This window comes from Rosa chinensis, chromosome 5 (assembly GCF_002994745.2).
Source record: "Rosa chinensis cultivar Old Blush chromosome 5, RchiOBHm-V2, whole genome shotgun sequence".
Classification (NCBI taxonomy): Eukaryota; Viridiplantae; Streptophyta; class Magnoliopsida; order Rosales; family Rosaceae; genus Rosa; species Rosa chinensis.
In genome coordinates, this window is record NC_037092.1 from 36,112,986 (window position 1) to 36,137,223 (window position 24,238).

The 24,238-nt window shown below is 37.1% G+C and overlaps 2 protein-coding genes and 1 long non-coding RNA gene across 6 annotated transcripts; 2 read left to right on the forward strand and 1 right to left on the reverse strand.

Annotated features, from left to right (window-relative positions):
- Positions 1-3,046: 3,046 nt before the first annotated feature.
- LOC112201990 lies at positions 3,047-7,825 on the forward strand. Of its 2 annotated transcripts, XR_002937034.2 has the most exons (5): positions 3,047-3,241; positions 3,392-4,153; positions 4,247-4,404; positions 5,740-7,479; positions 7,561-7,825. XR_002937034.2 is itself a non-coding variant. In XM_024342913.2 (4 exons), exons 1-4 carry the CDS (start codon positions 3,234-3,236, stop codon positions 6,126-6,128), a joined length of 1,317 nt encoding a protein of 438 aa, XP_024198681.1. In that variant the 5' UTR covers positions 3,047-3,233; the 3' UTR covers positions 6,129-7,825. The 2 variants fall into 2 exon arrangements, 1 of the variants encoding a protein (XP_024198681.1); XM_024342913.2 differs by having other exon boundaries at positions 5,740-7,825.
- A 1,018-nt stretch (positions 7,826-8,843) lies between these two features.
- LOC112201752 (ankyrin repeat-containing protein At5g02620) lies at positions 8,844-11,843 on the reverse strand. 3 transcript variants are annotated; one of them, XM_040506836.1, is made up of 6 exons: positions 11,824-11,843; positions 11,383-11,599; positions 10,635-11,111; positions 10,349-10,504; positions 9,817-10,265; positions 8,847-9,644 (listed from the first exon to the last, which is right to left on the reverse strand). In XM_040506836.1, the coding sequence occupies exons 2-6, from the start codon at positions 11,555-11,557 to the stop codon at positions 9,030-9,032; spliced, it is 1,872 nt and encodes a 623-aa protein (XP_040362770.1). In that variant the 5' UTR covers positions 11,558-11,599; positions 11,824-11,843; the 3' UTR covers positions 8,847-9,029. The 3 variants fall into 3 exon arrangements, with proteins under 3 accessions (XP_040362771.1, XP_040362770.1, XP_040362769.1); XM_040506837.1 differs by lacking the exon at positions 11,824-11,843 and having other exon boundaries at positions 8,844-9,644; positions 9,817-10,256; positions 11,383-11,695; XM_040506835.1 differs by lacking the exon at positions 11,824-11,843 and having other exon boundaries at positions 11,383-11,695.
- Positions 11,844-18,027: 6,184 nt separating this feature from the next.
- On the forward strand, positions 18,028-20,623 carry LOC112202693. The gene is made up of 3 exons (XR_002937523.2): positions 18,028-18,319; positions 19,440-19,690; positions 20,121-20,623. It is a non-coding gene; the product is annotated as an uncharacterized LOC112202693 (long non-coding RNA).
- The last annotated feature ends 3,615 nt before the right edge of the window (positions 20,624-24,238 follow it).

Here is a 24,238-nt window from a genome sequence, read left to right on the forward strand (position 1 = left end):
AGGCTGGACCAGTCTACTACAGACAATTTTTCGATAACCTAAGATTGCATAAACTGAAGACTTCTAATTACTTTAAACCAAAAATAGTGGGAATAACCTTTTGCATCTTTTCCCTTCTTTTTCTTCTTGGCAGCCTTGACAGAAGATCCAACATGAAGATATGGAAGTAAATTATTCTAGAATAGAATCATGTATGTATTCCAATATTATTCTAGAACTATGAGATGTTCCCTCATAAATTCCTTGTGGGAAAACTAGAGGGAAAACTAGAATACATTATTCTAGAACCAATGGATGTTGGAGTACATGGACCAATATGAATGTGGAGGATTCATAAAGGAGCATTTATTAAGTGGTTGGATGAATGGAGCATTAATGAAGTCATCTAAAAGTTTCCTCCTTGGCCAATACAAGAAGAGGTCATTTGCTCATTCTAGTCATCTAATCTCATCCAAGTTGAGAGTGTAGTAATTGTTAGGTAGCAAAATAAGTGTGAGAGAGTTTTGCCTTCTTAAGTTGTGTATCTCTTGTACTCACCCATTATTTTAGTGGAAATTCTTGTTGTTGCTGCCCCGTGGACGTAGGTCCTGCCAAACCACGTTATATCTGGTGTTCCATTTTCTTTACTATTATATATTTTTTGCATATTTATCTTTTTGTGGTTGGAGTTGTTACTTTCATTCTATTACTTTTCCGAACAGTGGTATCGGAGCTTGCAACAACAACAAAACTTGCAACTCGTCATCAATTTCATGTCCATCATGGCTAATTGATTGATTGTACTTTGGAAGCTATTGAGGTGCCCAGTCACTCTAACACTTTCTTTTTACTTTATATTTACGAACTCTTTGATTAGAAAAGCTTTCTTGGCAGCGGTCTTCTTCTTTAACAAGGACTCTAACTTCAGCCACAGTTCATGTGTGTTGGTTTCATTGGACACATGGTAGAATGCACTGTCATCCACCCATTAGCGGATATGACCGATTGCTTTGCGGTTCATCTTCGTCCAATTCACATCCGAAGTCCCTTCCGGCTTGGCCTCTTCTTCTTCAATTGACTCATGCAAAAATCTTTGCAATAGAGAATATTCTCCATTCTCGGCTTCCATGTAATCCAATTAGAGTAGTTGAGTCTGATCATAGTACTCCTTGATCCTTCCATTCTAACGCCTCACAAACCAAGAGCTCTGATACCACTGTTGGAAAAAGTAATAGAATGGAAGTAAAAACTCCAACCACAAAAGAATAAATATGCAAAAAAAAAAAAAAAAAGAGTAAAGAAAAGAGAACACTGGATATAACGTGGTTCGGCAAGATGCCTACGTTCACGGGGCAAAAACAACAAGAAGTTCCACTAAAATAATGGGTGGGTACAAAAGATACATAACTTCAAGTACACTACTTGAAGGAAACTCTCTCTCTCACACTTGTTTTGCTATCTAACAATTACTACACTCTCAACTTGGATGAGATTAGCTTAGAATGACCAAAGACCTCTCATTATATTGACCAAGGAGGAAACCTCTAGATGATTTCATTAATACTCCATTCATCCAACCACTTAATAAATGTTCCTTCATGAATTTTCCACATTCATCTTGGTCCATGTACTCCAACATTATTCTAGAACCATGTATTCCAACATTATTCTAGAACAATGTGCTTCAACATTATTCTAGAATCGAGAGATGTTCCCTCATAAATTCCTTATGAGAAACCAAAATACCATTCATTAATATACTTTGTATTTGGTCTTGATATTTATCAGATATAACATACTTGCAGAAGTTTTTTTTTTAAGTACAGCACTATCAAAACTGAAAGTTGCCATTCCCTGCAGAACAAGTAGAAGTCAATGTCATATAAATAGTGCAGCATAGAGAGGAAAGTCACACTCAGAGGTTGAGAATATTTTACATCAGGCAGTGGACAGTCGGCTTCACTCCTATGCAAGGTCATAGGAATGTCATGAGTGTAACCCTCCTGAAATGCAAAGTAAGAAAACATGCATGATGTAAATGTTAAGAAAAGGAGGCACCATACCGATTGAGTATCCCACAATAGCAAGCTTAGTACTCTCAAGCGAGACCCTAAACAGCAGTCCTACCCATAGTTGAATTTGCATATATGCTAGGTATAGCAGCATCTAACAAAAACATCCCAACATGCCACACTACACTGCACTGCTTTAAATTACAGAAGGTAAAAAAAATAATTAATATTATGACTCTTACAATGTTAAAAATAAATGACAATCTACCAGGCATGAACATCTCATTGGCTTTTATAACGGTCTGGGGCTTGACTATCCATTGATACACTGACTGACTGAAACACAAAAAGAAAACAGTAATGCATGCAGCTTATATTAGCCAAAATAAAATGCAAACAACTTATGATCGACTTGAAAGCAAAATGCAAACAGCTTATCTGCTTATGACTTGAAAGCAAAATGCCACCTCCTTTTTTTTGTTTTCTTGAGAAGAAGCAAAATGTCCTTTGATACCACAAAAAGTTGCACACGTTTGCAGTTGCTGATCGAAATGACACTTTTTGGTCTTCCTAAGATGCTCTGTCATTGTACGCACCTATTAGCAAATGAAATTTAATGTTTCTAACATTATTTTGCGAAATTATATAACAGAAAGCACAAATACAAACAAAATTTTAATTCAAGTCCTTGACATTTAAAATAAGTAACTCATGTACACTTAAATTTTGATTTTCCATTAGCCAATTTGCTAGCCTAAGTTTTATGTTAGCCAATTTGTTACCCTTCCGTCAAATTTACTACTTTAGACTTTCAGAACTAATTAATTTTCTTCCATAAGTTTTCAATATTAGCTACTATATTTTCAAAATTCATCAATATTTGGATGAAAGAATTGACAAATTGATTGTAAATTAGCTAATTTTGAAAACAGAAGATAGCAAAATTTAATGTAGTAAATTGACTAATTGTGAAAATTTAGGGTAACAAATTGGTTGAAATAAAACAAATATATTGACTATTAAGCCTTCATATAAATTGAAGTGCAATAAAACATACTTGGAAACTTTGACTAGAAAAAAAAGAAAAAAAAGAGAGAGGCAGCCTCGCGGAAAGATGAAGAAGTGAAATTGAAAATTGAAGTTGGCTGGGTCGCTGGCTACTCTGCTCAAGAGCGGGAAGCTCGTGTTTGTTGAGCGAAAAGGGTAGAATCTCCTCCTTCTGGTTTTCTTGGAATCGGCAATATGGGAAGGTAAGCTCTCACCCGCCTCCCCCCCCAAATAGTTTTGATTCTCGCAGTGGTTTGAATTTGAAGGTTTGGCTTAGGGTTTAGGGTTTAGTGTTAGTTAAAACCACAATGATCACCTTTATGTTTATGGGCCTTGTTTCCTATTCAACACAGGAAAGTTAAGAGAGGCAGGGAGGAATTGCTGTTGTCCTGGAGCTTTCCTCCCCAGGGCTGGTACAAGCTCAACGTGGACGGGAGTCGGCGTAACAAATCTGGGTGCATTGGAGGAGGAGGTGTTATTCGGAACGAAAACGGAGAATGGGTAGCTGGATTTGCAGCCAATTTGGGAACAGGCAAAGTTATTGAGGCAGAGCTTAAGGCCTTGCTCAAAGGCTTGGAACTTGCATCCAATTCTGGGTGGTCACTTCTTGAGGTAGAAACTGACTCCAAGTTGGCTGTAAATCTTTTATTGAATGTAGGCGAATTGTACCAGGATCACCATCTGATTCAATTGATTAAGAGCTGCAATGATCTGTTTAACCAAAACTTGAGATGGACACTGAGTCATGTGTATAGACAGCAGAACTGTGTAGCTGATTGTCTAGCTGGTTTGGGGCCTACTTTGGAGGAAGGAGTTACTACTTATTATGATGCACCCCCTACTCCCTGTGAACCGATTTTAGTTGAGGATCTGTCTATGGTAGCTCGAACCAGGTTGATTTCTCTTCGTAAATTGAAGAATCAGAATGCTGGTATATTTATTCCAAGGTCGTATAGATTGAAGAAACATTATGTTCGTAGCATGAAGAAGGTGAAAGTCGAGGAAGGGGATGATCTTGCACCTGTGACATTCACATGGAAAATTGAAAACTTCTCTAAGTTGGATACCGCCTTCAAGCATTACTCTGATATTTTCGTCACCGGAAATTCTAACTGGTAATTTGGAGTACCTACTATTTGTCACATGCTTTAACGTTATATACTTTCTGATATATGTCTTATGGTTTTGGACTTGACTGCTTTGGTCAGGCGGATCCTTCTGTATCTGAAGGGGAATGTTGTTGACTACTTGTCACCATATTTGGATGTCCCGGATGCTTCAGAATTGCCTCAGGGTTGGTCTAGATGTGCACATTTCAGCTTGTCTGTGGTTAATCAACTTCAACCCAGCGAATCAATAACAAAGGGTACTTTGTTTTCCATGTTTCCATGGAACATTTATGGTGATCCAGTCATTATGTAGAAAATAGTCTAATTTATTAAATTGAACGAGTGATTCTTGCATACTGTTATTGGGGGTTTGGGTTTCAATCAGTCTGACTCTTACTGCATAAGAATGAGATCTTGTATGATTTTTTGCGTGATTGTCTTCTAGACATTTTTATTTTTTCACAACTGAAACCTTGTTACCAAATGACAGTCTGTTGACCCTAGTCTATGGGTCTTCGTTGTAGTAATGATGTTAAGACCTTCTATGACTTAACGGCTAGGTGAAGAAAGGAAGCATGTTTTTCTTTGGTCTGGATCAGAAAAGTTATAGTTTTGTTTATCTTTTTGGTCTGGACAAGCGATTAGAGAGGAACTAGAATAATAATAAATTGGCTTTCAAATATGGGGGATGTTTCTTTTACAGAGAATTATAGAACTCACACATTATCTTATCTTATTGTTCATTTTGTTTCTGTTATATTATGTAAACTCCAAAATTTCTGATAAATGATATTTCACATTATGTTCTTTTACTCTTTTTTTTTTTTTTTCTTCTATATTTTTCCTTCAATTCCTCAAAGTAACCAAGCATGCAAACCCCAAAAAACATTGGTTTCTATTTTTCTTCCTAATTTCTTACTGAAAATGAAACATAGTATACATTCATGGATTGGTCGTTCACTTTTATTCCCGGTTAATGTAGTATCTCATATCCTTCCATGACTTCTAGTCTGCAGATTGATCGTGCACTTTTATTAAGACTTGAACAATGAAAGTTTTTTGAATATAAGCAACTTGAAACTTGTTGGCAAAGGCATCTGCTTGCCTGGTTGCTTCATTTTGAGTATTGAACACAACAAAGATGTATATTGAATGATGGCTATAATGATGATCATTCAATTTATTGCTCCACCCAGAGGGGAAAAAGCAAAGAAGAAGATAGTGCTCCCTATTTTGTTAAGGTTCTGGTCAACTGGTTCCCGTGTATTTACTATTTAGTTGTAAGATGCATAAAAAAAAAAAAAAGGGTGGAAATATTGCAAAATATCATAGGCATCCATTTAATTAGTTTGCCCCAAATGCCTCTGACAACTCAAGTTTTGATATATACTTAAAAGTTCCTTTTATCTAACATATGTTGATATATCTCTATAATTGATTATCAAGATTGTTAATCTATGAAACCTTAATTGAGTTCATCTCTGTGTATCCTAAAAAATTTACCTCATTATTATTGTTTCTTGACTATGTAGTAATGAGCTATGCCTTTTATTAATATTTTTTTTTTTGTGATATTTTATTTTGATTTGCAGATGCTGTACATGTGTTCAATGCTTGTGACAGTGACTGTGGCTTCAAATTTTTAGTTCCTCTCAGTTGGCTTTCTGACCATGGTAATGAGTATCTGGTAAATGATACATGTATCCTTGAAGCCAAGGTCATACTTGATAAGGGTAAAGCTAAGATTTTAGAAGATAAAAGAACTGTTGGTTCTGCACCCGTGCAACCCTCAGAAGAGGAACTTAAGGAGCAGGGACCTGATATGGATTCTGTAAAAGCTCCAGATTTTTTGACTACATGCAAGGAACTGAATTGCAAACAGATGCCTGCCTACCAGGATGCACCAAGTTTGGAAAGAAATTGCACCGAGCCTACTAGCCCTTCATCGGTTCAGGATGTACATCAGGAAGACAGGAACTGAGACCTTCAGATGTGGATCTGTAAAGCCTCCAGACCCTTTGGCAGGATGCAAGGTACAGAGTTGTTAAAAGGTGCCTGCTTACTGGGATGCATTAAGTTTTTGATGTGGATATACATAAGGAGCACCTTCTTCTGTAAGAGCTCCAGATTTTTTGACATCATGGAAGAGTGGTCAACAGGTGCATGCCTAGAAGGACAACCTGCTGTTTGAACAACTTCACATTGAGCCTACTGACCCCACCTCAGTCAAGAAACACAAGGATGTGACGCTGTCAGCTCACAGATTTTTGGGGTTTGGAGGAAAATAAAGAAAACTCTCTTTTCACTCCTAAATATAGTTTCTTGGTGGCATCATTCTCGAATTCAAAATCAATAGAAGAGAAGTTGCATGGTTACGAATGGGCAGTCATTGCTTTGGCTCGATTTTGAAGACCACAAAAGTCGAGGATATGACAGAATGACAGATGATGCCTGCGAACACCTAACTTTCATGGGAGGAGCTTAAGATCTTTGGATTTGAATTGGTTTGGTTGGAGCCCTGGTGCTTTGGGTATGAAGAAGTTTGTGGAAGAAGTGTAGAGACTAAAGGCCAAGGTAACTCCTGCAAAGGTGGATCTTGTGGTAGCAAGAATAGATTTGGACAGCAAGGATATGAACAATGAACTAGGCTACCTGAGGAGTTGGCCTTTATTCACATGCTGATGATTGCAATCAGTGTTTTAGTTGTTCTAAAACATGCTTATGTAATTGTTTATGTATATGCATGGGAAAGTTTGTATTCTTCATAGATCAGTTAGAAATTATCAGCCTGAGAGATTTACGTTGGCATATAAGTTTTATTTCGGTTTACAAGGCCTAAAGAAAAAGCAATGCTCCGTTGATATTTCTAGTTGGCATTGCCCTTCCTCTCTCTACCTCAGCTGCTCTCTGTTTTGATCAGTTTGGTGAAGGTTGTGCAAGGGCTTTGATCCACCTCCTCATTGTACCCCTTTGCTAGCTGAGGATCAGAGTGGGTTTGCTCGACCTTGGTTAATTACTCCAAGAGTCATGCAAATACAGGTTTGTTTTGGCACCCCCCACTCCCTGTGAACCGCGTTTAGTTGAGGATCAATCTATGGTTGCTCCAACCAGGTTGATTTCTGTTTGTAAATTGAAGAATCAGAATGCTAGTATATTGATTCCAAAGTTGTATAGATTGAAGAATCGTTATGTTCGTAGCATGAAGAAGGTGAAAGTTGAGGAAGGGGATGATCTTCCACCTGTGACATTCACATAGAAAGCTGACAACTTCTCTATATTGGATACCGCATTCAAGCATTACTCTGATGTTTTCGTTGTTGCAATTCTAAATGGTAATTTGAGCATCTACTACTAGTGACACGCTTTAAAGTTATATACTTTCTGATATATATTATGGTTTTGGACTTGACTAGTTTGGTTAGGCGGATCCTTCTGTATCTGAAGTGGAATGTTATTGATTGCTTGTCACCATATCTGGATGTCCCGGATGCTTCAAAATTGCCTCTGGCGTGGTCTAGATGCACAATTTAGCTTGACTGTGGTTAATCAACTTCAACCCAGCGAATCAATAACAAAGAGTACTTTGTTTTCCATTTTTCCATGGCACATTTATGGTTTCTCCAGTCATTATGTGGAAAATAGTCTAATTTATTAAATGGAACCAGTGATTCTTGCATACTGTTATTGGGGGTTTGGGCTTCATTGAGTCTGACAGTAGCTGCATAAGAATGAGGTTTTGTATGATTATTTGTCTGACTGATGTCGGAGCATCCAAAAGACTTACTTGCATCACTGACTGTCTTCTAGAGATTTTTATATTTTAACAACTAAAACCCTGTTATCAAGTGACAGTCTGTTGACTGTAGTCTATGGGGAAGTTTTTTTTTTTTTTTCCTTTGGTCTGGGTCTGAAAAGTTACAGTTTTGTTTTATCTTTTTGGTCTGGACAAGCGATAAAGAGAGGAACTAGAATAATAAATTGACTTTCAAATATTGGGGATGTTTCTTTTACAGAGAATTACAGAACTCAGACATTATCTTATCTTTATTGTTTCATTTTGCTTGTCTGATTTTTTGTTACGTACTATCAAAAATTTCTGAGACTCAAAAGGGCAGTTCGGATTATGTTATTTTTCTTTTCTATATTTTTCCTTCAATTCCTCAAGAGTAACCAAAGCAGGCACTCACAAAAATTACATTGCTTTCTATTCTTCCTTTTAATTTCTTACTGAAAATGAAACATAGTGTACATTCACGGATTGGGTTCCTGGTTAATGTAGTATCACATATCCTCCCATGACTTCTAGTCTGCAGATTGATCATTCACTTTTATTAAGACTGTTGCACAGTGAAAGTTTTTTGGATATAAGCGACTTGAAGCTTGTTGGCAAAGTCATCTGCATGCCTGGTTGCTTCTTCTGATTTTTTTTATTTTGGTGATATTTTATTTTGATTTGAAGATGCTGTACATGTGTTCAATGCTAGTGACAGTGACTCTGGCTTCAAATTTTTAGTTCCTCTCAGTTGGCTTTCTGACCATGGTAATGGGTATCTTGTAAATGATATGTATCCTTGAAGCGAAGGTCGTACTTCATAAGGCTAAAGCTAAGATTTTAGAAGATACAAGAACTGTTGGTTGGATGACCTTAAAGACCTCCTCGGTGGACACTAGAATTTGTTTTTGTTGAAAAGATTCCGTTTAACTTTGTATCACATGTCATCCATTTATGCATTCATAGTACAAAATGTTCATCCATTTATGCATTCATAGTACAAAATGCGATGATCAATCTAATTACAACTCCATATGCTAGCTAGTATACATATATGTACATCATTATTGTAGCTGCGACCAAATTATTGTACAGCATTCAGCTCCACTTCTAGTAGAGCATGTGTTTCCACGGCTGAAATAGTAGACTTGAGCAAAATATAGAAGAGGACATGTCGGACACAAGAGGAAATTTCATAAGCGCAAACAAAGCAATCGGGACAAATGCAAATAAAAATGTAAAATTTGAAACCCATTTTGATTCGTATTGACAAGATAGATAGAAGGCAGTGCTGAAAGCCATCATCATCGATGCTATAGATACGAAGAGGCTAGTGAGTCCTGCCATCAACTTCAAGGGTAAGGACTTTCGGAAATCATTTTCTGCATACCGCGAGGTAAGGATGAACAAGAACATCAACATTGCAGTTGAAGAGGAAAAGAGTGCTACTTCGTCAGCTATGGTAAAGTCTAGAAAGGCTTTCTGTTTCAAAAGTTTTGGTTTTCCAGTATGATCATCTGTGCCACCCGGTATGCTAAATGCAGCTGAGAACACTACGGTTGCGATAATGGTTGCAACGAGCATGCATGAAGTTGCAGTGTCCTTCATCCATTTTTCTCCTTCAGCCATTAACACCATATGCTCTTCAGTAAATAATTCTTGAGGTGTTTTTCCTTCGTCATTTTCCATCTCGATGTATTGAGGTTGGACGATCTTTTTGACTTCCTGCCACATCAGAGATATAGAAAGACCAGTAATTAACTAAGGAATGAATGTGAAGATGTGAAATGATCGAATTAGTAGAGTTTTCTTAGTGTACTTGCATATGGCATATATGCAATTATTACCTCGATTTTACCTAGATGATCATTATTAAAACATCAAGCATGAGAAGTACCTCAAACCATACCAACTCTCGATGCATTTGAAGAGCCACGCCTGACTCGAGATTCAATTGATTTTGAGGTGCTAATTTTGCAGCCATATGCACAATGTTGTTACCCTGATCATCTTCATATGTCACGATGACATCTTTGATTGAGCCTATTTCATGCACTAGGTTGAAGATACTTGCGTGACGATGCAGAACTGCGACATGGATTATGGTTCGATTTTTTTCATTAGTTTCCCATACTAACTCAGGATAAGAGCTCATAAGCATTGCCAGAAACTCATAATTCCCTAATTCCGCTGCATCAAATAATAAATTTGAAGGATATTTGATCAGCCTCATCACGTTATCATGCTCATCTCTCAAGATTTCTTCCCAGAGGCTGTGGACTAGTTTAAAGGCTCCATTAGCTTCTCTCAACTTTCTTTTGCATTCGAACTTCAAACCTGGGAGGACTTGAGATGAAAAGTTTGAAGAACATAAGCAACGTGGTCAACTGTAATGAAGCTAAATACTAATTTTTGAAGAATTCACTAACATGAGTTGATGAGTCTAGTCCACATTGGTGGACTTTGGCTGCCACCAAATGCTGAAGGTCTTCGAGCCAGGATATGCAAGGCCGTTTTATTTTTCTGCGAACTAGTACGTGCCTTCGCTAATGCTTTATCAGTATCTAGCAATTGAAAGGCCAAATCTGCAATTTTTACACACAGAAATTAAGAATGCAATTTTGACAATTTGAAAATTTCAAGTCCTTTCTGTACCCATAAATTAATGTTCAAATGCATATATGTATAAAAAAGGATAAACTTTAGTATACCTACCGTAAAGACAATTGTTGATGCAAGAAAAAAACAAGTTTTCTCGGTCGGTTTTCTCCAGCATCTCTTTACTTTCACGGTACCGGTACAGGTAACATGCCATTTGGGACTGTCCTAACACAGCAGCCATATAGGCCGGTGCCATACCTTTACCGCCTCTAATTTTTAGCAATGACTTGTTCTTTTGTATCAAAATCTGGACAATGTCCAGAGATCCAGCCGAAGCAGCAATGCACAAGGCTGTGTTTCCATTTACGTCCTGCAGTGCTAAGTCTTCTACTTCCATCATGCTGACCAGTTTCTCCACAAAGTGAATATGGCTTGTTCCTGCTGCAACGTGAAGGACTGTATCATATCCTCTAGATATGCTAGCTCGCAGAAGTCTGCCCCTATCCTTTTTCAAGATTAGTTCAGCAGCTTCCCAATCGCCTTTTAGTGCAGACTTATAGAGGGCAACACGTGTCTTAAGGGATTCTTCTCCTGCTTGGGGTTTAATCATATGGAGACTAATTAAGTTGCTTATATGGAGAATATATAAAAATAACTACATATTTTAATATTAGATGGGTAGATTTACGGGAGTACTTTGCAAACGTCAATACAATGGATAGACCAGCAGTGCTTGGAGCAGGTCGATCTACCACTTAATATTGTATTTATACTTTTACGTACTAATTAAGAAATTAATTGTACAGTAGATGGATATCACTATGAATAACGTAAATGGAAAGAGATTAGAGATGGCACTTACTGTTTGTATGTTCTAGTAAATAAGACGAAGGTCTGTTAGGTTGAGCCGAATGATCAGCTGAAATGTGGATGGCGTTGTCTGCAGATTGGTTGTCTATCCCAGTCACTGAATCGCTGCTAGCTGTGGTTAATTGAATCTGGGAAGGTGATACATGTTGTGCTTGTGGGATAGACATGGTTCCTGATTGAACAAATTGTGTAAAGATACAAGCATGCACCTGAAATGAATAAAGAAAAAGAAAAGAAATATAATAAGTAGACTGCAGACTCGGTTAATTAAGCGCTAGCTATAACATTTGTTTCCCACTACAAGATTGCAGCTGAGGAGGAGGTGGGGAGGAGGAGGGAGGGGAGAGGGGGAGAGAGAGAGAGAGAGAGAGAGAGAGAGAGAGAGAGAGAGAGAGAGAGAGAGAGAGAGAGAGAGAGAGTTATTGATGCTTACAAATCCCAAAGTTCACTTGTACCTAGTGTGGAAATTTGAAGAGGATATATAGACGGGGCGTGGTCGTCACCAAAATATGGAGTATCAGTACCGGATAATTTTTAGGTCCACCTCTTGGGTGAACAAGCATATTCACCTCTATTGTCGATTAACATATTTTTACTTAATAAATTTATCATTCAACGGTCCATATTTTAAATTACCCTTTAAAAATCATCATTGTAAAAAATCAATCGAATCAGAAATCGTTTAATTATCTAATTGAATCAAACAAATGAATGGTTCTAATAACACTTACTACTATTATCATGAACCGTCCATGTATTTCAGGGAAATGAATATCTATAAGGTCTTCAATTTGATAAAAAAATCTCTGAGCTTCTTGGATCTTGCGACCTTGGTTTTCGAAACCTAGGTTTCGACTGGCAGCGTTGCTTTCCTTTAGGCAAGGAGGAAATCTTGGACTGAGGCGACGCAAGGCAGGTTCTATGTGGCCTTCATGGGTGCGGCGAGGGGTTTCCTGGTCTGGGGGCTTCTTAGATCGTGTTGGCTGGTTTCGATTCAGCCAGTGATAGGCTTTGTTGGCGGTGAGGGCATTGGCGGTCGACAACATTGATCACTCCAGGTGTGTCTGGCTCTGTTCGCAGTTGAGGGTGTTGGGCTAAGACGGTGTTTGGATCCAATCTGCATCCAGCCGGGGTTGATTGTGCAATCCAGGTAGGAGCATAGGTCGTTTGATCCAGGTTGGAGTACAGGCCGGGGTCTAGACTTGACCACGGCCATGGTAGAGGTCCACGGCTAGCCGTCGAACTGGTGAATGGATGTTGCTCTCTTGAAGCCTGATACAGGTGGGTCTGGGAAGGAGAGGGGTAAGAGATGGGCCCTGGCTAGTGGGCCTTCGCCTGCTTGGGCCGCTCCTAGTGGTCTAGCTAGGCAAGCCCATTATCTTATTCCCTTCCTTTGTTTGGATCATGCCTGTTTTAGGTTTTTGGGAAAGTGGTAAATTTTCAATTTTCTTGCTTTGAATAATTGACCTTGGCTCGGCTCACCTTCTATTCTGCCCTTAATCATTATTGTGCTGATTTGATGAGTGGCTATGTACACCATGAAGGTCTTAGGTGTTAATGCTCGTTATGTCAGTTGCTTTGATTTAGGGTTGGGTTTATTAATTTACTTGTTGCATTTTCTTTTTCTAGGTTTGGCTAGTAATAATTTGGCTGTTTTGAGCAGTTTGGTTAGGAGATTTTGGCTGCTTTACGCAGTCTGTATTGTGCTTGTACTTGTACTATGGGTGGTTTCTTGAAACCCTCTAACTTGACGCTGTGACGTCGTAATTTATTAGAACCTGATTCAATTTCCCTAAAAAAAAGTTTTTAATTTGATTGATTTTTCATAAAGTTAATCTTTGTATGATGTTATGCAACATGAATGGTTGGATTAGAAAATTATAAAATTAAAATGCATTAATCTCAATAGAGGGTGAATATGCTCATTGACCCAAAGAGTAAATCTAAAAATTATCTGTACTAGTATAGTATATGGAGCTAACTATACATATCTTCTCTAATGCGTATATGCTACAGTGGCACCTAGCTAGTTTTGTAACCTAGTTGATAGTGGAAAACTGTAAGACATGAATGGATCAATACGAAATAAACTTGTGGTGAGAGAATCACGGCCATATAAAAAGTAGTCGTCGGCGACTTGAGTAATCGAGACTCGAGTGTAAATGATAGGCCGCCTCTCACTCTCAGATGGAGGAACCCACCATTATGAGAGTGAGACAAACGATCCTGTTTTTAGTCACCGAACGCGAACAAGATCGAGCTGGGGTAAGGAACTCGACGACCAAGTTGAAAGTCACGAGCTAGGGAAATTGGTAGGAAATTTCCCACATCAATCCTCACTCCATAAAAGGGCCCTCATAGATTAGTAATAATACGTGCTCTAATAATTAGTAGTAAAATATAGATCCATGACTTCCCAAATTCTGAGGGCGCAACTTGTAGCCGACATATATGTATATACAGATATATCCAGGCTGGCCAGGTACTAGCTGCATGCAAAAATCTATCAAAAGCAGATAATATTCTAATGACACGACTGCGCAAAGATCGATCGAGTTGGAGCTAGCACTTATTCTAGCTTCCAGATTATCTTATCTGTACACTAGTGATCAAAGAGTAGTTTGGAAAAACATTAACCAAAACCAATTAAAGGAGGGAGGAGCTCAATAGTGCGTAAAAGGTCGATTGCTTTGAAGAGTTAATTGTTCTGCACTCTTAGTTTTTTATTAGGATTTTACATCAATCGAATCTCAATCGTGCATGTTTTAATGTTCTATATATACTTTTTATGTATGTACTTCATTTTCTATAATCGAAAGAGAAACAGCAACTGTTTCCTTCAAATCTCAAACTCAATGGTAAAGGTCTAGCAAGCTTGTAAGCTATAGAGTAACCTTCTAAGCTAGCTACTCCATCATCAACAAGAAACGAATATATATCATCGATAGATATCCCTGTTCATATATAGGAGAGAACTAGGTATCCTCCCTTTTACTAGCTACCGGTGGCTAGCTTGTCTAGCACTCTAGCAGCATGCACAACAAGTAAAGAAAATTTTCCTAGCAGATGCAGAATCCTATTTAAATCAGAAAAGATACTAAGAAGCCAGCTGAAATATCTCCAATATATTTTCATGAAATTAAAATGGTTGATGCATGGTGGCCCGTGGCCCTGGCTGGGTAAATTATTAGTCTGGCGCACTTTCTTTTGATATTCTTTGCAACTCATATTTACGGCTTCAAATTTTCTATCTCCAAAAACCTTGTCTCTCTCCCTGTCTCCCTCCCTGTCTGCTTATAAAAACTTGACACCTGGCCATTTCATAGACAACTTTGACACCGTTAGTTCCCTTCCGTTACCCTTAAAGTCTCTATTGCTTTACTCTGCAAGTTTCCAGACCAAATAAAATACTCATGCAATTTTGTATTGTTTTAAACAGAATCACGGCAAGGGCTCAAGTGCTCAATCTTCGGCTAGGTTCGAAGATCCCTGGCTTGAAGATACTTGAGAAACATTCAATTAATTCTTTTGGTACCTGGGTTTCATTTAATTCATTTGGTTGTAAACTAAAAACAGATCATTGAATTGTGTCCTTGGGTTCTTCCATTTCCTCTATCTGGGTACTGATTATAATTGGATTTTGAAGGAAATCTATTCTAGCTTGCAAGTATCTTTATGTACCTCAAGGATTTGGAATTTGCAATTGAAGCTAATAGTTTTGGTTTAAGAAGGTTGGCTCATGTTTTAGAGACAAAAATGTTAGGTTTTGGATGCTAAAATGTTGTGACTCAGACCTGATTTTTCTGGGTTCTTCCTTTGATTCTCCTGGAATCATCTATCTGGAAATCTGGAATCAAATAGAAATTTCTAAGAAAGCTAATTATGATTCCAGTCTCCACAATGAAGCTCTGTTAACGACCAAATTATGGACTAATTTCACGATTTGTCTTGTTAATGATGATGATATGAAAAATCAAAATTAGAAAGGATGAATGGTGGGTTTTTGAACAGAAATGGATGAAGAGTGGGAGACGGCAGGAGAAGTTCTTTTTATTTTCAGAAGCGATAGGTGTATACGGCGATTGTTGTTAGGTTAGTGTTCAGATGTTCAATTTCTATAGGAGGACAGGGAAGGAGACAAAGTTTTAGGGACAAAAGATTTGGACCCATGTTTACCTACTTTGCCTAGCTGGTGGTCTTCCTCCAAAATATCTTGTTTGGAAAATTTTTTTTTCTTTCTCGGCACTTCAATCTTTAGGTCAGTCGGGGGCTACGAATCTTCTCTTATCTTGGTGCAATCTTCCACTAAGACGTCCATTTTAAAATTTTTCTTTCTTTTTACGTTTTCGATCATGCCATGGCTACTCTAACTTGTCCCGTTTTCTTTTGTTCTGCTCTTTAGTTATTTTACTTTATGCAAGACTAAAATGCACAGTATGCGCAATGATTCGATCAACATATACAATTTAAATCATATTAATGCTCAAGTTGCATTTCCTTTTTTTTTTTTTGACAACATAAGTTGCATTTCCTTTGAAAATTATGATGTTTAAGAATTCAAATGATTGAGAACACACTAGAATTTGCGTTTGTCACAAAGATTGCATTTAACGTTCCACAAAATATTCATCCATTTATGCATTGAACATACAAAAGTGATGATCAATTATTAATTACAGCTCCACATGCTAGCTAGAATACATATACATGTGTACTCATACTTCATTATTGCAGATAGAGATTAGAGACCAACGGCTTACTTATTATAAGTAGAATATGTACAGCATTGAGCATTCAGCCAGACTTTTTAGTAGAGCATGTGTTTTTTATGGCTGAAATAACATACTTGAGCAAAATATAGAAGATGATATATCGGACAAGAGAAGGAATTGCATAGACCAAACAAAGCAACTAGGATAAATGAAAATAAAAATGTAAAATTTGAAACCCATCTTGATTCATATTGACAGAATAAAGAGAAGGCGGGGCTGAAAGTTATTATCATGGATGCTATTGAGATGAACTACAGGGACCCAATATATGTAAAAGCTCCAGATGCACCAAGTTTTGAAAAAAAAAAATGCAAATAAGTTATGTAATTGTTTATGTATATGCATAGGAAAGTTTGTATTCTTCATAGATCAGTTAGAAATTATCAGTCGGATAGATATACATTGGCGAAAAAACTGTACAACTTCTTTCCAAGGTTATAGTGATCTGGTTCCATATTGCTTGTGTCCCAATCTAAAACATCATGTTGAATTTAGTCTCCAATGACCACCCATGGTAGTTAAGGAGGAAGTATTTTCCAGCTATCCGAAAGGTCCCAGGATATATGTCTATTTTAGATATCTAAGGTTCCATTAAACTCCATGGACATGTAGCAATTAATCAATAATGTTGGAGACTGGTCTGAAATATGGATATCAATCTCAAATGACAAGATAAGACCTAATCCTCGACTCGAAACATCCTTGAAATTGGGCAGACTCCGACAATTCCCAAAAGTGCAGTAACGATTAGAATTTCAATGGTGTAATTAATGATATGGTACTAGTGTTATTGTTTTAATCAATATTATTAGGGAAAAAGTGAGGATTTCAAATAGCCTTAGAGTTTATTGCCATTTAATTTTTGATGAAAATTCCAATTATAATATTTGTACATAATTTTTTTTTTTTCTGGGTAATGAGATAATAGATTGATGATTGGCCAATATAGTTAACCTTATATATTGACCTAGCTGCTCTATTAGGGTTTCTTGTTGACATCTAGTCCTCAACAAAACTGCTAAATCCTATGGATCTCTCCAGCGCTGGCTTGGTCCTAATCTTTGTGAGTGTCGCGCTCGGCGACGGTGACGGTGAACTGTTCTCGGGGTTAGTGACCTCTCGTTTTGCTGCTCAGGAGGAGCGAGATCTGGTTGTAAATTCCCATGTTGGGTGGGGGATTTCAAGTTTAGCTTGGCCTTAGCCAGAGCCTAATTTGATCGGGTTGCTTCACGGGAGAGTGATAGAACGCTGATCTAATTTCAACTGGTTGGTTTTTGCAAATTCGGATCGCCTTGTTGGTGTTGATCGAAGCTCTGATATGCTTGTAGGGGTTGCTCAACTGAAAGGGATGATGATGTGGGGATGCATTGTCGATGGCCACGTTGTTTAATTTGTTCGTGGTAGTGATAAAGTGCTCTACGACAGTGGCTAGGTTGCAATGGTTGATGAAGATGGAGGTTGGAATGGTGGGACTTGGTGGGCCTCCTTCTGGGTCAAATTTGGTTACAGTATTGACCTTGCACTTTGGGCTCCTTACTTTGGACCTAAAGGGTTAAGGTTGAATTTGTAATGGGCCACCCCATTGTTGTGTGTGGCAGTTTTAGGTCTTTAAGGTCCCTATTTTTGCTTAGGCAAAAATATCACTTTGATCATCGAACTATGTTTCGCTCGACACTTTAGTCATCCAACTTTTAAAAACTTCACTTTGGATCGAACTATATCACCGTATATCACTTTGGTCATTCCGTCTGTTTTGTCCGTTTAAACGTGGCAATTAAACCTCACACGTCTAATAGGCCGGACTATATTTGTCAATCCAATTAAAAAAGAGTTAGACTCTTGGAGACTACGGGTCAAACATATACCGTACTCTCTCTCTCTCTCTAGCCAAAAGATTTTCACGCTTTCTCTCAGTCTCTCTCTCTCTCTCTCTCTCTCTCTCTCTCTCTCTATGTTTATTAGATTTCAAGCCACAAAGCAAAACTTTTGAAAATGTGAGTGAGATTATACACGATCTCTAAGTTGGCATATAACTTTTGGGTTGAGAATCTAATGAACATTTATCATATTGTTTGAAGTTTAGTGCGCTATTGATGGAAAATCAACCAAGTACCTGAAGGTATTTTCGAATTGATGGAAAGCCACCCACCTACAAAGGTATGTAATTGATTCCTTGATTCTTTTTATTGTTTGTGGAGCCTTAATCTTTACGGGTTTTGTGTTGGCTCGTGTAGCAGTGTTTGGGAACTAGGGATTTGCTGTTTTTTTTTTTTCTTAAAAATTGGGGCAATTGTGTTTTGTTTATGGCATTTGTTTGTAGAAATTGACATATACATTGCCGATCACTTCGTTTTCCCAAAAATTTCACCTAGAGAATGATCAAATATATATGCCAAACTTGGTTGCAGAGTCGGGGTTCACAAGAGTATTTATTGATTGCGAAAAATGGGAATGGCTTTGATGATTTCCTTTGGAAGGAGAATCTTTGTGGGATGCAATAACAGAAGCCCTTGGGAAGAGTCAGATTTAGGAAGAATCAAGCTTTTCCAAGACTATATATTCAGATTATCAAGATTCCATAACATAATCAATAGATAGTTTAGCCACACCAAAACTTTCCTGGTGAGCTGGGAATTTGATGTTAGAAGGAACTTAAACTAGGACATGGAAGAAAGGGGGAACGGGCAGTGTAGGTATTGCTAATATTGTTACAAACAGTCAATTGGTGGATTTGAGAATGGATGAAAGGAAATGAAGTCGGAAGCTTCTGGTGCATTTTCTTGCAACTCCTTTCACAAATTTCTGATTGATGATATAAACTAAAGCGAGAACAAGTTCTTGTATCTTTTGTCTTGTGGCTTTTGTTTTACTTTGCGTGAAATCCTAGCTGTTATTTTTGTTGCCTTTATCAATTGTGATCTGTTGTACGTTCTAAAGGAAGAGAGGTGGCTTCATCGAAAAAAAAAAAAAAAAAAGGAAGAAGAGAGGTAGAACGCAGACTTTGTTTTGGCATTATTGGTTTGCAAGTGGTGTCCAGACATTGTTTAATCAAAGTTGGATCGCTTGCTTTGTTTAATCAAAGTTGGATTTCACATGGATAAAGGTTTATTTTATTTTTTATTTTTTATAATAAAAATGGCTGCCTAATAAAATTGAGATTAGAGTTTTGAGGTTTTGGTTGTCTTTGAGTTAATAAGGTTTGGGATTTTGGCTGTATGTGAGTTAATTGGTTATAGTTTTTTCATCTTATACCTAATATATATATTGTTTTTAACAGATGATCGTCTCACATTAGAGATTCACCACGACAGTAGATTTTTTAGGTTGGGCAGTGGCAGTCGACATTATCAGAGAGGAGAATTGGTTTGGATTGATGGAAATGATCCAGACACCACATCATGGCCATGCAAATGAAAAAGGTTCTCAAAATGTTCAGCAAGATGGCAATGCAAATGATAAACATAGAATGCAGTTGCTCAGCAATGTGGCAATTCAAATGGACATAGTTATGAAAATGTTCATGATGAGGTAATCATTCATAAATTTAGAATATCAAAGTTTAAATGTCAAAACAAGTTTTTGGGTCATTGCTTGAAATTAAATGGGTCTTTTGTTTTACTTGAATATTAACCTTTCCTCCATGCTTACTTGTGGAATATGGGAGAGCCCAGTGGTGAACAATGATATAGTTAATTCATACACTACTCTCCTTGTCTGCAACCAATGACAATACCTAATTTAATTTGAAAATTGAATTAAAATTGAAACATAATTGAAGAAGTCCATATTGGTCCCTTACTGTTGGATTTATTTCTTGCCTTGTTTCTTTATGTGAATGTTATTCTGATTACTTTGTCATGATATGAATTGTATTCATACATGTGTGTGTTAATTATTCATACATGTGTGTGTTAATTATAGATTGATTAAATTATCATATGTGTTTTTCTATTAACAGGTGCATCATAAGATTCTGTCTCAACAATCACTTGTGGAAGCACCTTTTGTTTCATCACAACCACTTCCATCACCTCTAAATTTCTCACAAGAAATTCCTCTAGTTCAAAGAAGTTCTCAACATATTAGATCATTATCAGCTTCCTTCTCCATCATTTACACTGATCCTCTAACTGGGAGGCCAAAGAAACAAGTTGCATTCAGAAATCCTAAGAATTCTATGTCAACTGAGAATGCAAGCAAGCCTATTTGGAGACCTTAAAAGTGTTGTGTGTGTGTGTGTGTTTTTTTTTCTTTCTAAAATCTTCAGGTTCTTTGATCTAAATAGGGCATTTTGTGATAACTCTTTGAACAATTAGGATTGAATATTTTCTGAAAATTTGATAGGTCATTTTGGAACAGTAATGGTTTATGTTAGTATGGAATGCTTATGTAATTTGTAGTTGGGATATGTAGTTTTGAACTATGTTAGCTTTACCGTTATTCTAAGCATTTACATGACTATTTTTCATGCATTCATCATCAGTAATCAAAGCATACAACAGAGAAAAATGATTGAGTTAGAGAATGATTCAAAGTGAGGGAATACAAGAGGAAGAAAAAGGTTGATTTAATAGATTCAGGAATTATAAAAGGAGGGAAAAGTTGGCAAAATTGGATGAAGTTTTATGTCTAGGCTGGAAAAATTGGATTAAGCTATAAAATGGTGGGCAAAACTTTTCATCTCCAAAATACCCTTGGAGTTAATAGAGAAAATGGAGAAAACAGACGGAAGGACCAAGTGATATACGGTGATATAGTTCGATGACCAAAGTGAAGTTTTTAAAAGTTAGATGACCATAGTGTCGAGCAAAACATAATTCGATGACCAAAGTAATATTTCTACCTTTTGCTTAATTTTCTTTCCAGTCCAAGAAATCTAGTTGCTCTGTTGAATTTTTATTCTACTTAGTAGAATTAGGTTTCTTGTTTTAATAAAAGTGCTTTTCGTCTAAAAGGTAGGTGTATTGGGGGTGTTGGGGCTTATTCTGCATTAGTAGTATAGGTTTTGGTACTCTCTTAAACGGCTATTTTTGATAACCATATGGGATGTGTCGTCTTTGTATTGCTTGCTGAATTATAAAAAGGCCTGACTCCCTTTGATTCAACAAAAAAAAAAAAAAAAACCCTTATATAAATCTCCTTATAAATTTTCGATCCCTAGAAATTACATAAATGTTAATGAATCGAATATCATATGAGTGTGTTGTTACACCGAGTTTCTTTATTCAAAGAGTAATCTACAAGTACTACAACACTGAGAAATAGTAACAGAACAATATCATATGGGGACTGAAATTCACACTTTTATTTTACAATCCACACTTCATCACTTCATGATTCATTTTTTAGTAACGTAAATTTTATCTTTTGATAAGGATTTCAACCATCCTTTTTTTAAAAAAAAAATTAAACAAAAAAACAGAAAGAATGATCGTAGATTACAAATAAAGAGTGTGAATTTCATTCTTCTATCATATAAGTTTTGTTTTGATTTACTAGGCCTAAAGCAAAATTTAAATGGCCAAACCGCACCAAACCGGACATGGGATTGGTGGGGATAGTCATTGAATTATGACACATTCGACACTTAACTCACTATATTTTCAATAATATCACTTAACTCACTTACTTTTATATCTGTCTTTCACTTAACTCACTGCCGTTAATTCTACTGTTAGAAACTGTTAAGATTAAGATTAAGGGTATATTTGTCAACACGCTTAAAATACATTTTTAACTTTATTTTAATTTTTTTAATTTCTGAAATTTATAATAAAAAAGGATTTTATTTTAATTTTAATATAATTTGTGTTCAAGTAAATCCAGAATATGTGTCTGGCCCAAACTCTAGGTTACTTGACCTAGTGGTAATAGGGTTTGTGAATTAGAGATATTCCTGGAGATATTCATAGATATCCGATTAATTGTACGATTATCTTTTCTTGTATAACTCAGATTCTATGTCTTGGAATCCTCTATATAAAGAGGCCCCTATTATCAATGAAAGCACGACTCAATTCTCTCCCAATTTCAGTTTTCCTTAAACACGTTATCAGCACGACGCCCTAATCCTAAAACCTAATAGCTAAAAGCCTAAATCCGAACACAAAACCTTGAACCCTTTTCTGCCTCCACCAACACTAAGAGCTGACAAGACCCGCCCCGAATTTCACCCTGAAATCCGAGGTGGCCCTGTGGGGCCCACCTTAGGGATAACTCTACCAAAAATTCGGCAGAGTCACCTCTAAAATGGACTACCCAAAAACCTGTAAAACACACAAAAACACTTCAAGCAAACCAACCCTATACTCCTGGAGCCACCCTGCTCCCAATTACCAACAACTCAACTTTCACAAAACACAAAACTCAAAAATACTAATCCTAAAGGTTATTAGAGCAATACTACTATACACAGGGATATAAAAAGAAGAGTAAAGGATCAAGCGATCCTACACTGTGGAAGTAGTGACAACTATGTCTCAATTGTCATGTACGCCTGACCTCCACTAATTCGCCTGCAAACTGGGCATTAGAAACCGAAAGGCCCAGGGGAAAGTAGACGAAAAACGTTAGCGTGAGTGGACAAAAAGAAACAATTTAAAAGAAAAAGGATTTCATACTTTCCCACATTTATTTCATTAAAAATCGATGCATGCAACAATTAGAAAAACACATTTAGCTTTAAATCCAAGAATTCCAAAACGATAAATCGACTAGCCTCGCTAGTCACCACATTAAAAAAAAATACATTGTAAAACCGAAATCTCGTTTCTCAAGAAGATAAGACCAGCCCCGCTGGCTACAGTGAAAATCAGACTAGCCCCGCTAGTCAAGCAACGATAAAATATGGGGAAGAGGTTTCACCATACGAAAGAAGGGAGCCTCCCAGGCTCGGGTCGGAGTGTCCCACACTCTGGAGCATCCCATGCTCTGCTCTTACTCACCCACGAACACATAGTAAGCATGGAGGAGTACTAATAGGCTAGCTAGCAATAAATATGACGACCCAAGTATGGTGGGTTAAAATCATACGAAAATCAAAAAACAGTAAGGCTTCCTCACAAGTCCCCCGAATAAAGAAAACACAGGTACGATTCCCAATCGTACCCGGAAATTCTCGTAGAAAGTCACATAAATCAACAGCGTGTCCCACACGCTAAAAGAATAATTAGATTATCAACAAGGCATTCCCAATGCCAAAACCGAAAGTCGATAAATAAATAGGAAATCACTTCATCGAAATCCCATTTCGAAAATCTTTCCAAAAATCTCGAATCAACGAACAGAAATATACTTAATTCCGGAAATCACCTCGGAAAAATAACTAGTCGAAATTCAACATAAATTATAAATTCGAATCCGAGCACAACAAATTAATATCCGAAATTCACAACCGATAAAAATCATAATTACTTCATGAAAATCATTATTGAAAGCAAATCCACGAGATAAATCGAAATCAAATTCCAAAATCAATTCATATGCTCGGAAAATAATATGTTAATTAAATAAAGTATTAATTCAAGAAAATAAACGCATGCATCATTATTTAAAACAAAAGTCCACTCACAGTACTATTGGGCGACCACGCAAACGAGTTCCTTCATTTAACCGTAGCTCGCGGCATTGCCCTGTACACAATTATATTTCCGTAAACGGCAATCCGATAAAATAATTACGAACCTAAACGAAACCTGAAAATCCCTATCTCCATTACTTCTCAAATTCAACCCAAATCTCTCCCACAACACCAATTCCTCAATTAACATATTCCACAACGAAAACGAGGGAAATCCGACGGCCGAATTTCCAATAATTCAATCACAAAACTTCAAACTTCGGAAATTCACAAATAATTCCAAACTCCTCCATAATTCACCAAACTTCACATACAAGGTCTACAATATAAATAAAATTTAATGGGCTAAAAACCGAACACTGCCCTACACGCCTGCACGCTCCACCAACAGTGGCAGCGCGTGGGCCCCACGTGCCACCGGCAACCACCTCCGATGGCCACCAAAATTTGGCAGCACCATCTACTCAACAAATCCAACCTCTTTCTCAACTACAACA